Source organism: Harpia harpyja, chromosome 4 (genome assembly GCF_026419915.1).
Source record: "Harpia harpyja isolate bHarHar1 chromosome 4, bHarHar1 primary haplotype, whole genome shotgun sequence".
NCBI classification, from domain to species: domain Eukaryota; kingdom Metazoa; phylum Chordata; class Aves; order Accipitriformes; family Accipitridae; genus Harpia; species Harpia harpyja.
In genome coordinates, this window is record NC_068943.1 from 5,140,743 (window position 1) to 5,154,439 (window position 13,697).

At 35.6% G+C, this 13,697-nt stretch overlaps 1 protein-coding gene across 20 annotated transcripts in view; it reads left to right on the forward strand.

Moving 5' to 3' along the window:
- DOCK9 (dedicator of cytokinesis 9) overlaps nucleotides 1-13,697 on the forward strand; it is a 137,358-nt gene that overhangs the window by 58,352 nt on the left and 65,309 nt on the right. For all 20 annotated transcript variants that reach the window (XM_052785719.1, XM_052785731.1, XM_052785728.1 and 17 more), the window contains exons 8-17: nucleotides 1,301-1,475; nucleotides 2,812-2,879; nucleotides 7,387-7,461; nucleotides 7,561-7,701; nucleotides 8,064-8,264; nucleotides 8,397-8,519; nucleotides 10,872-10,954; nucleotides 11,394-11,516; nucleotides 13,335-13,414; nucleotides 13,497-13,684. In XM_052785719.1, coding sequence (XP_052641679.1) covers nucleotides 1,301-1,475; nucleotides 2,812-2,879; nucleotides 7,387-7,461; nucleotides 7,561-7,701; nucleotides 8,064-8,264; nucleotides 8,397-8,519; nucleotides 10,872-10,954; nucleotides 11,394-11,516; nucleotides 13,335-13,414; nucleotides 13,497-13,684 — 1,257 coding nt within the window. The remainder of the gene's footprint in view (nucleotides 1-1,300; nucleotides 1,476-2,811; nucleotides 2,880-7,386; nucleotides 7,462-7,560; nucleotides 7,702-8,063; nucleotides 8,265-8,396; nucleotides 8,520-10,871; nucleotides 10,955-11,393; nucleotides 11,517-13,334; nucleotides 13,415-13,496; nucleotides 13,685-13,697) is intronic.

A 13,697-nucleotide genomic window follows, 5' to 3' on the forward strand; every position in this document is an offset into this window, starting at 1 on the left:
TTGGCATCTGGATGTTCAGAACTGCATGTAGAGATTTGTGACTAGTTATGGATCAACATCAGGTGCAACCCCCAAATCAGTTAATGCTCACTTCTGTGAAGCCAAGAAGTCATTCAATGGCTAGAATAAAGGGGTTAGGAAATAGCTATTTTCTTCACTTGAATTGTTGGTGAGGGGCAAGTTAATGAGATTTTCAACTATAAAATATTATACATAATGGCCCTTTTCCAGATGTGTGATTTTATTATTTTGTATTATGTACTGTATCCTCTCTGGCTGATCTTATTTTATTCGTTGTTTTACTGTTACTTATTATTCGTGTTGTATTAGCATCTGGAAACTGTGGAAGTTAAAGGTTGCTGTTAAGATCTTTCATTACTTCAGTACTGATTTTAATTGGTAAGACTGCCTTAGGTCTGGAGTCCATACATTTTTTTATCCTCCTCAACAGAAACTCATCTTTGGTAGAAAGCTGACCGTTTTGCCAACCAGTAGTTAGTCTGTTAATTGAAAATTAATTGAAAACCAAATGTTTAGTAAAAAACTAAATGTACTAACTAAAATGTAATTTGGCATTTAATGTAACTTAAAACAAACAAACAAAAAATCCCTCAACCATTAAGTCTTATTGTTTATTTTAATGTTTATCTAATGAATTATCAATTTTTTTAAAATTAAATTGATGCTAATGTAGAATTTTCATTTAAGACTTGTGAATTCATTCATGGGAATTTGAGTCAAGCTACGTAGCATTTGAAACCTTGATTTAAATTGTGCAAAAAAAATGACAGTAATGGTTGAGGAACAGAAGAGGAATTGACTCCCAACTTCATGTATATTTAAAAGACTAGCAATATCAGGGCATTCGGGGTTGAGGTTGGTAATGATTTAACCTCTGGTGTAAAATCCCAACATGCAAATGATTCCCACTCAAATATTAATAGAGTTTTATGCTTTTTTTTTTTATTAGTAGATCTTAGTTAGCTTCACTTCTAGATGATCTGAGTACATGAAGGCTTGATTTTTGAAAACTGGATTTGTTGTTGGGTTTTTTTTTAAAATTATGACAAGCAGAATGATGAGGGGAAACTAAAAAATGGGCTGTTACTTTTCATACTTTCACTTGTTGCAGTGGTACAAATAACTTGAAAGGCTCAAATGTCAGAGAGGAAAAAGTGTAATTATAATATATTTGTTCAAAATATCAAATGTATGCTTTTGTTAAAAGATCTGAAATACATATAACTTTGTGAGTAGACAGTATGTAAAGATATTATAAAGATCTTTTATTTTCTTATAGAACAATAAAGTCAGACGTTTTGCATTTGAGCTCAAGATGCAAGACAAGAGTAGCTACCTTTTAGCTGCAGATAGTGAACTTGAAATGGAAGAATGGATAAATACTCTGAACAAAATCCTTCAGCTTAACTTTGAGGCTGCAATGCAAGAGAAAAGAAATGGAGAGTCTCATGAAGGTAAGCAGGATTTCTAGCAATGCTAATACAGTTATGTGACAACATCTGCATAATGCATTTGGAAAGAAAGCCTTTACTGTGGCTAAATTTTTTTGTTTTCTTTGGTTATAGAAATTATAGGCCCTTTCACTGTTTGTTTGAACTGATGAGAATTTTGGCCTTTTGGCATTAAAATAGCACTGTTCTGTATTGATTCCAATTGAGTTAAGTCCAGAATAGAATAATGAGACTGATCAGAAGTCTAGAAAAATAGAACCCACAATGAAAAATCAGGACCAAGGCAGTTTAAGGAAAAGAAAAAACTTAGGAGGGACTTGTTTTGAAATATGTAAAATGCTGCTGAAAACGGAATAATCTGTTCTGTGGTCACTATAGGTAGAATAAGAAATTGTGGTTGCAGTGAGGGACTTAAATTTAGATGTAACTCCCTTGACCTCAAATATTTCCCACAAGTACTGAAATAGATTGCTTGGGTGTCGAATCTTTTCTGTTGGACCCCTTTAAGAATAGGTAAGGCAGATATCCCTAAGGAATGTGATGTAGTTATAGTCGGTAGTTTGGTGACAAGAGGATAGTCTAGATGCATTTTTTCCCCCTTGAGAGTGGATGGGGAGGGCAACTGGTATGAGACCAAGTGTATGCATATCCGGAAGAACCTGGAGGAGGTTATATAAGGTTGTTCTGCTTACAAGTAGCACAATATACCAAAAAGGATCATTAGAGTTTAAAATGAGATATCACAGTCTTTGGTGAAGATTGCTGGAATTTAACATGACGTTTGCAACAAAAGCAAATTGGAAAAAGAGAAGCCTGTAGCTCTGTGAAAGACATTTTAGTCAGTGGTCCCCAATTGACCTTAGAACTGTAAGATGCTTATAGCTAACTGAATGGTTGCTTTGTAAATCCAGTAACTCTTGGAGAGTAGAGCTGGGAACCTAATGAAGAGAGGGAATGTGTTTTGAAATCAAGTCACAGTGCATAGTGGAAAGACTAATGTAAATTTGTACATTGAGTATCCCCTTTCCCCATGCAGATATCAAAATTAATATTAAAGCTATTTCCTAGGTAAGATTAGAAATAACTGCTACTTTACCAATATATGTAACTGGTTACATCCTCCAAGAAGTCACTGCATTGAAATGAAATTATGGAGTCATCCACAATCTGTTTATATTAACAATTGACATTTTTGAGGGGGTAGGAGTTTAAAAAAAAAACAACAAAAAAACAACCCACAACCAAATATTTTTGCTACAGAGTCTTGTGAGTAGTTTGGTTTTTTGTTTGTTTGGGGTTTTTAAATTTGTTTTTTTAAATGTGATTTTTATAATTTCAGATGATGAACAAAGCAAAATGGAAAGCTCATCAAGTAGTTTTGATAACTACTATCCTGAAATTGCCAAGGTAATATATATTGTAAATGCCAGCTCAGGATATAAAGTACTAAACATAAGTTAGCCACATGAACTTTCAGTAAAGGTGAGGTACTGGCTTCTAGCTTCCAGTCAGTTTGTGATGCTTTGAAAGCTTAGAAGCTCTTTCATGAATAGATGTGGTTATTGAGCTTCTTCATATTTTGCATTTGGAAGCAAACTAGCTACTGTCTTAAAGTTGCTTATATAAATCTTGACATGCTGTTTAAAAGCAACATGTTTTATTATTTTATTAGTTTATTGTATTTTGCATATTTTCTATTGTTCTATTGCATGCAGGTAAGTGCTGAAGTATTTCTATAGAAATCTAGTTACACTGAAGTTTTATTTTTATAGTTAGAAGTTTGGAGGAGCTTAATAGCAGTGATGATGTGAATGTATTTTAAGATGCTTGTGTTTGTAATGAGCTGGCAAGTTCACGGGTACTTCCTGTATTGCCATGGTTCTTGCTTTTCAATTTTGTTTTTACAGAGGTGTGGTAGAAATAGAAATAAGAATAAAATAAAATAGAAATAAATAGAAAATAACAGTAACTCTTCCTCAGCCCATTTGGAGACTTTATTTCAGTTAAATCAGTGACTTGTGTGTTGCAATAAGTTTTGTGAGTTCTCCAAGGGAGAAATTTTTGTTAAATCACCTAAGGCCTGCAGCTGGTGACCTTTTTCTACTGAAGCTGCAGAATCCAAACTCCTTCCTGTGACTTCCTTACTCTTTCTTCTGTGTGGCACAGCCTGCATTCTTCAAACGTTTCTGCTTGACCATGCTCTGGAATGCTCTCCCCTTCTTTTCTGAGAATCAGTCTGACCTAGTAACTACTCCTGAAGGGAGTGCAGCTTATAAACTGGGAACAAGCAGTAAAACAAATTCTATCTATTACAATAGCTAATGTATCAAAAGATCCTGTCAGAATACCTTAACAGGCTTTTAGCATCCAAATTGGTTGGCTGACTTAATTCTTTCTGTTGCTGCTTTGTAATCAAGTTAGCACAAGTACACAGAAAGCTATTATGTGATAATCTCACTCCAGCTATGGCTGTATTTGGAAATTAATTTGGATTGTGGTGCATACAATCGAGTTTTCCTTGGAAGACCTGTAAGCATCAAACAGCAGACTTACAGGAGGCTATAGAAATTTATTTCAGAAACAAATATAAAATTAGATGCTCTTATTGTATGGAAGATTTTTCTTTCTTTATAGTCAGAGTTATTGGAATGCTTAGGTTCCATACGACTTCCAGAGTGGACTTCTGTTCAGGGCTGCAGCACCTCCATATAGTTTTAGTACTAAAAATGCTGCTTCCTGTTTCCGTAACCTTCTGATTGGAAGCATGCAGCTCTTTAAGCCTAGGTATTTTTCTAGTGTGTTATTTTTCTCAGCACTTTAAGCACTGGCTTTTTTTTATTCCATGGTTATAACCCATTTAAACTTCTGTTTCCTTCAAAATAAGGTTTTTAGTTTTCCCATTCTGGTTCATCTTTACTAAATACTACCTTTCAAAATAATTTGCTCTAATGTGTTTTTCTAACCTTTTTTTCTCTGAGGAGAAGTACAGGGAAAAATCTGCCCATTTGCATTAGTACACTGTTTGTGCCTTAACTTGATTACTTTATATAAATGCTGTTTATTTTGAGGATTTTTTCATACGCTATTCTTTCTTGCATTGTCTTTTCAGCTGTTGTTTGGGTTTGGCTTTGCTTCTTTTTTCCCCAGTGGAAGACTTACAAGGCATTGAGCCTTCTTTTGGAAGAGTTTATAGTCGCTCCATTATTTTTGTTGGTTCTTGGAGGAGATTTTCACAATAGCTGACCTAATATCCTTATGAGGAAAGAGAAATTCCTTCAGGGGTGATTGTAGAGCACCTGACAATAGGGCAAACCCCAGTCTTCCTGGGAAAGATTTAACCCTTGTGAGTACATCTCCAAGCCTTCGTTTTTCTATCAACAGCTGTTAGTTTATGTTACAAAGTAAGAAAGATGGTATTGTGCATTTCAGTGCACAGATGTGTACATATACATCTCAATCTGTCTGTCTGTCCTGCATACTTTATGTTCCTTTTACCTGTAACTTAAGTACCAAGAGTGAGTGTAGGGGGTTTGTTTTGGTTTGGTTTTTGTTTCTTAATCTTCAGAGAAAACAAATTAGACCTCTACCTTAAATAACTATGTGACTGTCATGATCAGAGTGCCCAAATACCTCCTTAACCATTATGGGTCCCAGTATTCCTTGAGATAGGAAAACATTGTCCCTGTTGTACAGATGAGGAAATGGAATTAGAGAGTTACTGCTGTGCCGTAGACTGGGTCGATGACTACATACATGTTCAGTTCCTGACTTCTGACCCACTGCCCCTGATCCGTCATTCAGAAATGCATATTTTTATCTTGTCTCAACTTTAGTGCACAAAAAACCAAAGAATCTAAAACTATTCAAGATGCTTTAGCTGAAAGTTTCCATCTTGCTGCTATGACTAGATCATCTTCCTCCTTAGTTCTTGCCACTGACTTTTCCTTTTCCAAACAGACGTGCAACTTTCTTGCCATCTTTACACTTCACAGTTTAGTCCTGTATTTCTCAATCATACCGGCTGTTGAGCAAGCAAAGTCTGCCAGTACTCTACTGATATTGAGTGTCTGGGCCGTGTCTTTCACAGCAACTCTTGTCTTTTCTCCTGTGTGTGTTGAAGATAATGAAGGAAAGTAAATTAAATCCATTAGAGCACCTATACTCAAAATCACACCTCAGAAGTTCCTCTTCTGTAATGCGTCCTTTAGTCAAATTCTTTTCTTTATTAGTATTATCAACCTAAAATAGGATTTTGAGATCTTAGAGCTGATGGGTTTTGGGTTTTTTTTTTCTTTTTCTTGAGATGTAGTAGAATGTTCTTCAACCTCCAGCAAAGCAGATGTAGATAGTAGATCACTTGCAGCTGATGGTCAGTGATGAGCATTTTGGGTTGGTAACTTCTTTTAACCTGTACAGGCTGATCCAAAAATATACACCTGTCTGTAATGTAATACTTGGTATCCCTGTTTAGCCAGCTACTACTTTGGGAATGGCAACTCTCCTACGTGGGTAATTTTGGCACATGCATATGTCCATTTTTCATGTACTCTGACTTTAAAAATCATAGAATACTCTTTAAATAATACCTTTTTTTGAAAAAGTGGACTATGTATACCATCGGTTTTCACATTCTATTTTGTTCCACTTTACTTTTGGTTTACTGTTAGTAGGTAGGTATCCACAAATCCCAGGCAGGATCAGTATACAGTGTACTCTGCAAAGTAACTTTTAAGTGTGAAGGTTTTACCTTTTGGGAATTTGGGGGTTTTTCCATCTACCCATAGGAAAACAACTTCTTTGGCAGCAGAGCTCAAGAAAAGAAAAAGGTGGGGGAGGGGAAACCCCACCCCCAAAAAAGCAAGAAAAAGAAAAAAGAAAATGAGCTCTGATGGTGTTTCTTAATTTAGGTAACCTGTTGTTTCCTGAGCAATCTTATGGTCTCAGGATAGCTCTGAACTTTAATCTACCTCCATGCTTTTTTTTTTTTTTTTTTTTTTTTTTAAATAGAATAGTGTTATGAAAGTTATTTATTGTTTAAGGAGGTGTCGTGGTTTAACCCCAGCCAGCAACTAAACACCACGCAGCCGCTCACTCACTCCCCCCCACCCAGTGGGATGGGGGAGAAAATCGGGAGAAGAAGCAAAACCCGTGGGTTGAGATAAGAACGGTTTAATAGAACAGAAAAGAAGAAACTAATAATGATAATGATAACACTAATAAAATGACAACAGCAATAATGAAAGGATTGGAATGTACAAATGATACGCAGTGCAATTGCTCACCACCCGCCGACCGACACCCAGCCAGTCCCCCGAGCGGCGAATCCCTGCCCCCCACTTCCCCGTTTCTGTACTGGATGGGACGTCACATGGTATGGAATACACCGTTGGCCAGTTTGGGTCAGGTGCCCTGGCTGTGTCCTGTGCCAACTTCTTGTGCCCCTCCAGCTTTCTCACTGGCTGGGCATGAGAAGCTGAAAAATCCTTGACATTAGTCTAAACACTACTGAGCAACAACTGAAAACATCAGTGTTATCAACATTCTTCGCTCTGAACTCAAAACATAGCACTGTACCAGCTACTAGGAAGACAGTTAACTCTATCCCAGCTGAAACCAGGACAGGAGGCTACGCTGGAGTACACTTCGCATGAGCTTGAAGGTTACATGTTGCTGATGTACGTTTTTTGTGTTTTGAGGCCTGGAAAAGCCTTTAGAGGAGAGTAGCCTTCTCTCACTTTTTACTTGGACATGATGGAGCAATTTGAACTAAGGAGTTGCAAAGGTCAGTTAGGGAGAGAAGAGCACATGAGTTAAAAACATGTAAAGCTCTGAACATCACAGAAAAAGGAATGAAATTGAAAACCACTTTAATTTAATAGTGTCATACTAAGACTTTTTTTCTTATTTTGAACAGAGTACCAGAGAAGCAGAAATCAAATTGAAAAGTGAAAGCAGAGTTAAACTTTTTGCCTTGGATCCAGATGCACAGGTTAGACTTTTTTACGAGGAAGCATGTTATTTTTCTTTTATGTTGATCCTTTTGAGATGAGAAACAACTAACCTTAATTTTTCTTTTCTCTTTTTAAAGAAACTTGACTTTTCTGGTATTGAACCAGAAGTGAAGCCATTTGAAGAGAAATTTGGAAAAAAAATTCTTGTGAAGTGTAATGATTTATCTTTTAATTTGCAAAGCTGTGTTGCAGAAAATGAAGAAGGACCAACGACAAATGTAAATAATTCGTCTAATTTTTTCCTGTTAATCTTGTAATGAATGTCTTAATATTTTGTTGGCACTATTCTTAATGGCAGGAATTCCTTGCTGTGATTGAGAAACTTATATTTTGGGGTTTTTTCTACTCCTTTAAATCAAAATTGGAGCCTAAATCCTAGAAAAAGTAACTTTGTTTCTAATCTTTTTGTTGTGTTGTAGAAAGTGGAATTTTTCTTTTACTGTCTTTTACGCTTTGTCAGTAACATCTAGAGTGATGTCCGTGTGTGTTTATAAAAATGTAACTCATCTTCCTTTCATACACATCCTTATGGTAATATAGATGCCAGCAATGATACTTGATTCTTTTTTTAAATGTCTAGGTAGAACCTTTCTTTGTCACATTATCACTATTTGATGTTAAAAACAACCGGAAGATTTCAGCAGACTTCCATGTTGATTTGAACCACGCCTCAGTAAGGCACATGATACCCAATGCATCTCAACAAATGACAAATGGCAGTGGTGATAGCTTACACAGAATTCAAGACATTCATGAAACTGTGTTACAATATCCAAAGCAGGTAAGAACTAGTAACCTAAATAATTAGTAGGATTTTGGATAGAAGTAGGGAGTTTTCCTACATGCTTTCTATTATATGCTGTAAAATGTATGTGCATTTTCCTTTAATATTTATCTCCTGTTTTATTTCTAGGGAATATTCTCAGTCACATGTCCTCATACTGACATTTTCCTCGTGGCTAGAATAGAAAAAGTATTACAGGGAAGTATTACACATTGTGCTGAACCATATATGAAAAGTTCAGATTCTTCAAAGGTATGTTATCATCTTCTGTGGCATGGAAAAATCCTGAGGCAAGACAGGTTGATTTCAAATTAAGAAATTATCAATCAAAATCTTAGTTCTTTTATAGGAAATTCAGATAACTGGATTATTTGATTTAGTAAGTTGTAGCTATTACTAGTAGCTTATTAATTGAAACGTTAAAGTCTAACATTATTGGGAAACATTTATTTAGCTTTTTATAATCATGACATAATCTGTAATTTTTATAATGGCTATAAATAAACTGATTTGACAAAAGAGTATTAGACTTCAATATGAAAGTTGAGTTCAAAATTATTGAACAATGAAATATTAAATATAGGTCAGAAATTAACTGTATGTCTCTCTTAGTTAATGCATCTTATTTACTGTATCATTGTTGTTGACTTTTCCTTTGCCTCGCTTTTTGGTGACCATAGTTTACTGTAACTTTATCTGCACTCTTGCTGTTTTTTTCTTCAGAACATTGAGATCATTAAGCGTCTGTTTTTATGTATAAAATGCTTTGCAGATTTGATAGAACTTCAAATCACTTCTGGAAATAAACCACTGAAACATCTTAAGTTTGCGGGAGTCTAGGATGACATAATGTTTTAAAGTTTTCTGAAACATATCTACAAGAAGCTTTGCCAGTTGCTGTTTCTTGTTTGTCGCTGAAGAAATAGAGTTTTAATTTTATTCATTTACAGTTGTGCTTGAATGATTAGACCAGGATACTAGGACAAAAGATTTTTTTGTAAGCGATGTCAGCTACTGTTGATATTCTGTTTTTCGGCTAGTGAAAGGGAAGAAGGAAGGGTTAACTTCCAGTCTCTGCAGAGGAACAGTGTTCTTTCCTGCTGATTTAATGCTGGCTAAGCTACATGTTAAAAAACTGTATTTTTCACTTGGTCTTAATATAGATCAGACTACTGATTTGCTTTTCCAGGAATACTTGAGATTTTTTTTCAGCTATCGTTGGCAAACAGCAGCTTTGTATTTTAGGAGTCTGGTTTCAAAGTGTATGCTGACTGTTACTGAGTTAAAACAAACCTGAACTGAGTAACTGATTTTGCTGGTCTTGGGCCAGAGCCACATGGGAAGGTTAAGTAAGCCCAAGTGTTCCCAAATTTGATGCCAAGTGCTAGACTTGGGTTGCCCTGTGCTGCAGGAGTAGCCAATAGGGACATTCATGGTTCTATTAACTTATGCTGTGCATTTCTGGTATTCATTTGCTTATAATTTTATACAGTTGAACACTTAGTTTGAATTTTTTTCTGTTCTTGTTCTCTGGGATTATGCTGAAACAAAACAGAACAATACCAGCTATATAGGCCTCCATGTGTGTCAGTGCAATGAGCAAGTTCTAGTTCCTGCAGAATTACTACCCTGGACAGGAAAAAGGGAAAATGGAAGCAGCAAATTCTACAGCCAAGAGATCACTTTTTGTCCCCTTAAAACACTGAATGCAGTGAATTAATGATGATACTTATCAAGGTTCAATGCTTCTGAGTGCAGTTTCCCCATTTTTTTACACACTAATAGAAACAGCTCTTCATATTGTCAGCAGCATAGATCAGGGATAATATTCAGGCAAGTTTACTCTGTTTTTTTTGCCTCTGGCAAATAATTTTGCTCTGTGTAGGCACAGAGGAGAAGCTGGTTTCTCGAAAAGAGAAGCCCACTGCTCTGGCAGGAGCTTCTGCTTTAGCTGAAGTGGTTCAGCTCTGTGTTGAACATCTCAAACTAGTGGGTTTCTAGCTCTGATTGTTAAACATGTTGGTTCTATATAATGGAATTGTTTATCCACTTAAAAGTTAACAAAAACAAAATATAAAGTTTTAATGAAAACAATGTTGCAATGTCCATACATAGGATTGCCCATGTGATCTTCATATAACTCCTCCCCATGTTCTGTGTGTACTTGTAATACAAGTATCGCAGAATATTTTACTATTTACTCTGCAGGAATGTGTTCTGGTACAGGGTGCAGGGGGGATGTTTTTATCTGGAGTCACAATTTTGTCTTAAAAACCAGTTGAATTTTGCTCTAGCTTGCATATGAGTTTTGTATATAGTAATTTTTTTTCTTGCTTAATTAAATATGTATTATTAGGAGTGTAGATGGGTCTGTGTTTTCATCCGTGAAATGCTGTGAAATCAGCAGGCCCTGCTTAACCTGAAATGAGTTGTTAAGAGGTATTTTCATTTGTCTTTCACTTGCATGCTTAGGATTAATCTTCTAAAGAAAATTTTCCAATTCATATCAGTGTCAATATGTGGGGTTGTTTTTTTTTTTCTTGTGTAGTAATGGTGCAAAAAATGCAGCTTTTAAAACCTGGTTATTTCTTATGTCCCTTGCAGGTTGCACAGAAAGTTTTGAAGAATGCTAAGCAGGCATGTCAGAGATTAGGTCAATATAGAATGCCTTTTGCCTGGGCAGCTAGGTAAGGGCAGATCTTGTCAATCTGTCTTTTTTCCTAACTTTAACATTATTTTCTGCATCTCACTTCTTGTAAAACTTAATGTGCTATTTACATTATTTCTTGTTTTACTTTCAATTAACCAAAGATTTCCGACAAACAAACTTACACTTCAGCTTTGTAGTAGGAAAAAAAGTTATAAACATTCATTGTATTATTATTCAAACCATTGAATATTGCCAACTGTTTTCTATTGTCTGTATTTTTTATTTTACTAAGAATGAAATGGTTCACACTTGATTTGTTAGACTGAGCTATGTTAAAACTTACCTACAATGACAAGAGTATTAAATGCTTAATATGAAGGATGGTACAGTATTTTCTAATTTGTAGTAAAGAAATTTCCTGAAGTGAATTCCAACACTTTCATAAACTTAACTGAAAGCAAGATTTTGACTTTCAGAACGCTGTTTAAAGATGCCTCAGGAACCCTGGACAAAAATGCAAGATTTTCTCCTCTCTTCAGGCAAGACAGTAATAAACTTTCAAATGAAGACATGCTGAAATTGTTAGCAGATTTCAGGAAGTAAGTCTAATTTCCCCACTTTAAAAACCAAAACCAAAACAACCACACCCCAACCTATCCCGCCTCACCCCCACCCTCCTGGTCCCACCATTTTTTGTTATGGTCTTGAACTGGAGCATCTAATCTTTTGATGTATGTATTTATATGTTTTTCACTTCAAATAGAGAAGTTGTATAAATATAATCAAGGCCCTCATACAAACTGCAGATCTTTGCTTTGCAGTGTTTGGGGGCTACAAGCAGGACTGAAGTATTATGCCATGTCTAATGTGCAGTAAGCATCATATCTTGAAGTAGCTCTGTGTTAGGAGTTATGCTTGCACAATACACTCTTCTGGTTATCAAAGGAAAACAAGTATGAGCATAAATCAGATGTTCACTGACTTTGGACAGAGAGTGCTAGCTCTCAGGGAAAGGGATTCAAGGCATTAGCAAGTCCACCTTCCTTGGGAGTGCATGTGGCTCGGGATGCCTAAATAACAGAACATCAGTCATCCTTTTTTACAAAGTATTCCTAAAGACTGCATCAGTTTGTGTGCAAGGCTTAAGAATCTCCTACTGACAGATGACCCTATTAATAAACTAGTTTTAATCCCCTTTCTTATTAAATAGGATGTAAAATAATAGAGCAATCTTTGCTGCTTTGCAAAGGCATTTCCACTTCTGTTATGGTACAGTTAGCTGGAGTTGTATTAATCTGAACAATCACTAACTGCAAAAGTCTTGGGCTATAGTTTCTTTATTTTATTCTTGATAGCAAATCTGATAAGGGGATGAGGTTTGTGAAAGATACTTTAATTCCATTTTAGCAAGTTGCTTAAAGTTTCATTGAAGTTTACATAGCATGGAAATTGCTGTATACCGATACTCCTTGCCATAAACAATGTTACTGAAACTGAAACTAATATAGTAAATTAGCCTGCCACATCACTTTACTTTGTGAATTAAGGAAATGCTTTTGGTTATTTCAGCATCCTGTTTGTGGAGTTGTGTACAGTACTTCACAGGAATTTTATTAAGAAAGAGATTGTAATGTCTAAGGCTTAACTATTGGAATTAGAATTCAGACTCCATCCAGAAAAAGTTGTTTGCTTCACAGCATGGGGTTGCATTTTGGGAAAATTTTGCATCCCCTTCCTCTGCAATAATTTCGAAGAATCATGCTGCTGACTGTCCTTACTAATAAAGGGTTCTGCACTGGTGTTTTAACATAGAAAATGCTCCTTCAAATCGTATTTCTGAATTAGCTACATTTATAACATCTAAGAAATATCATAGTAGGCTAGTTAATTGTAAATATTTTGCAGGGTAAGTTATTACTCTAGAAGAAGGAAGAGGGAGGAAAAAAATTACTGATTAGAAGATGCATTTTGTTAACTTACTGATTGCTTTCCCCCTTTGCTCTTCCCCCAAGTTTACCCAATTACCATAAATGCTTATCACTGGCCACTGAGATTTTAAACGCTTACTTATAGGTCCCCTCTTTGCTGCAAATGATAGTGAGTTATTACATGGCAAACAAAACTTATCTTTAACAAAGGTTTTCATTTTGATTTAAAGAAAAACATCATGCTTTTTCTTAATCTTTTCCATGCTTGTGAATAAAGCCTTACTTTTTTTTTGAGAATTTAAAGGGGAAGTAAACTGTGAATCTAGGCAAAAAGGAAGAGCAGATCAGTCATCCACCCATAAACCACCTTTCCTCTCATACTCCTATTTCAGGATATTACTTTTGCCTCTGTTTCCTATTATCTCTTTTCTCTGGCATCTGATAGTTTTGCATTTAGCCTGACTTTGAGGTTTTTTTTCCTTCCTATAGACCTGAAAAGATGGCCAAACTTCCTGTTATTTTAGGAAATCTGGATGTTACAATTGATAATGTGTCACCAGATTTTCCAAGTAAGTATTAATAAACACTGTTAAATGGACATTCAGGCTTTTTTCTCTTCAGTTTTTTATTGGTTTTTTTATGTATTTTCAGATTATGTTAACTCATCATACATTCCCATGAAACAGTTTGAAAACAGTACCAAGACACTAATAACGTTTGAAGTAGAGGAGTTTGTCCCCTGTATACCAAAACACACTCAGCCTTTCACCATCTACAACAATCATCTTTATGTTTATCCAAAGCACTTGAAATATGACAGTCAAAAGTCTTTTGCAAAGGTGAGTGCAGGAA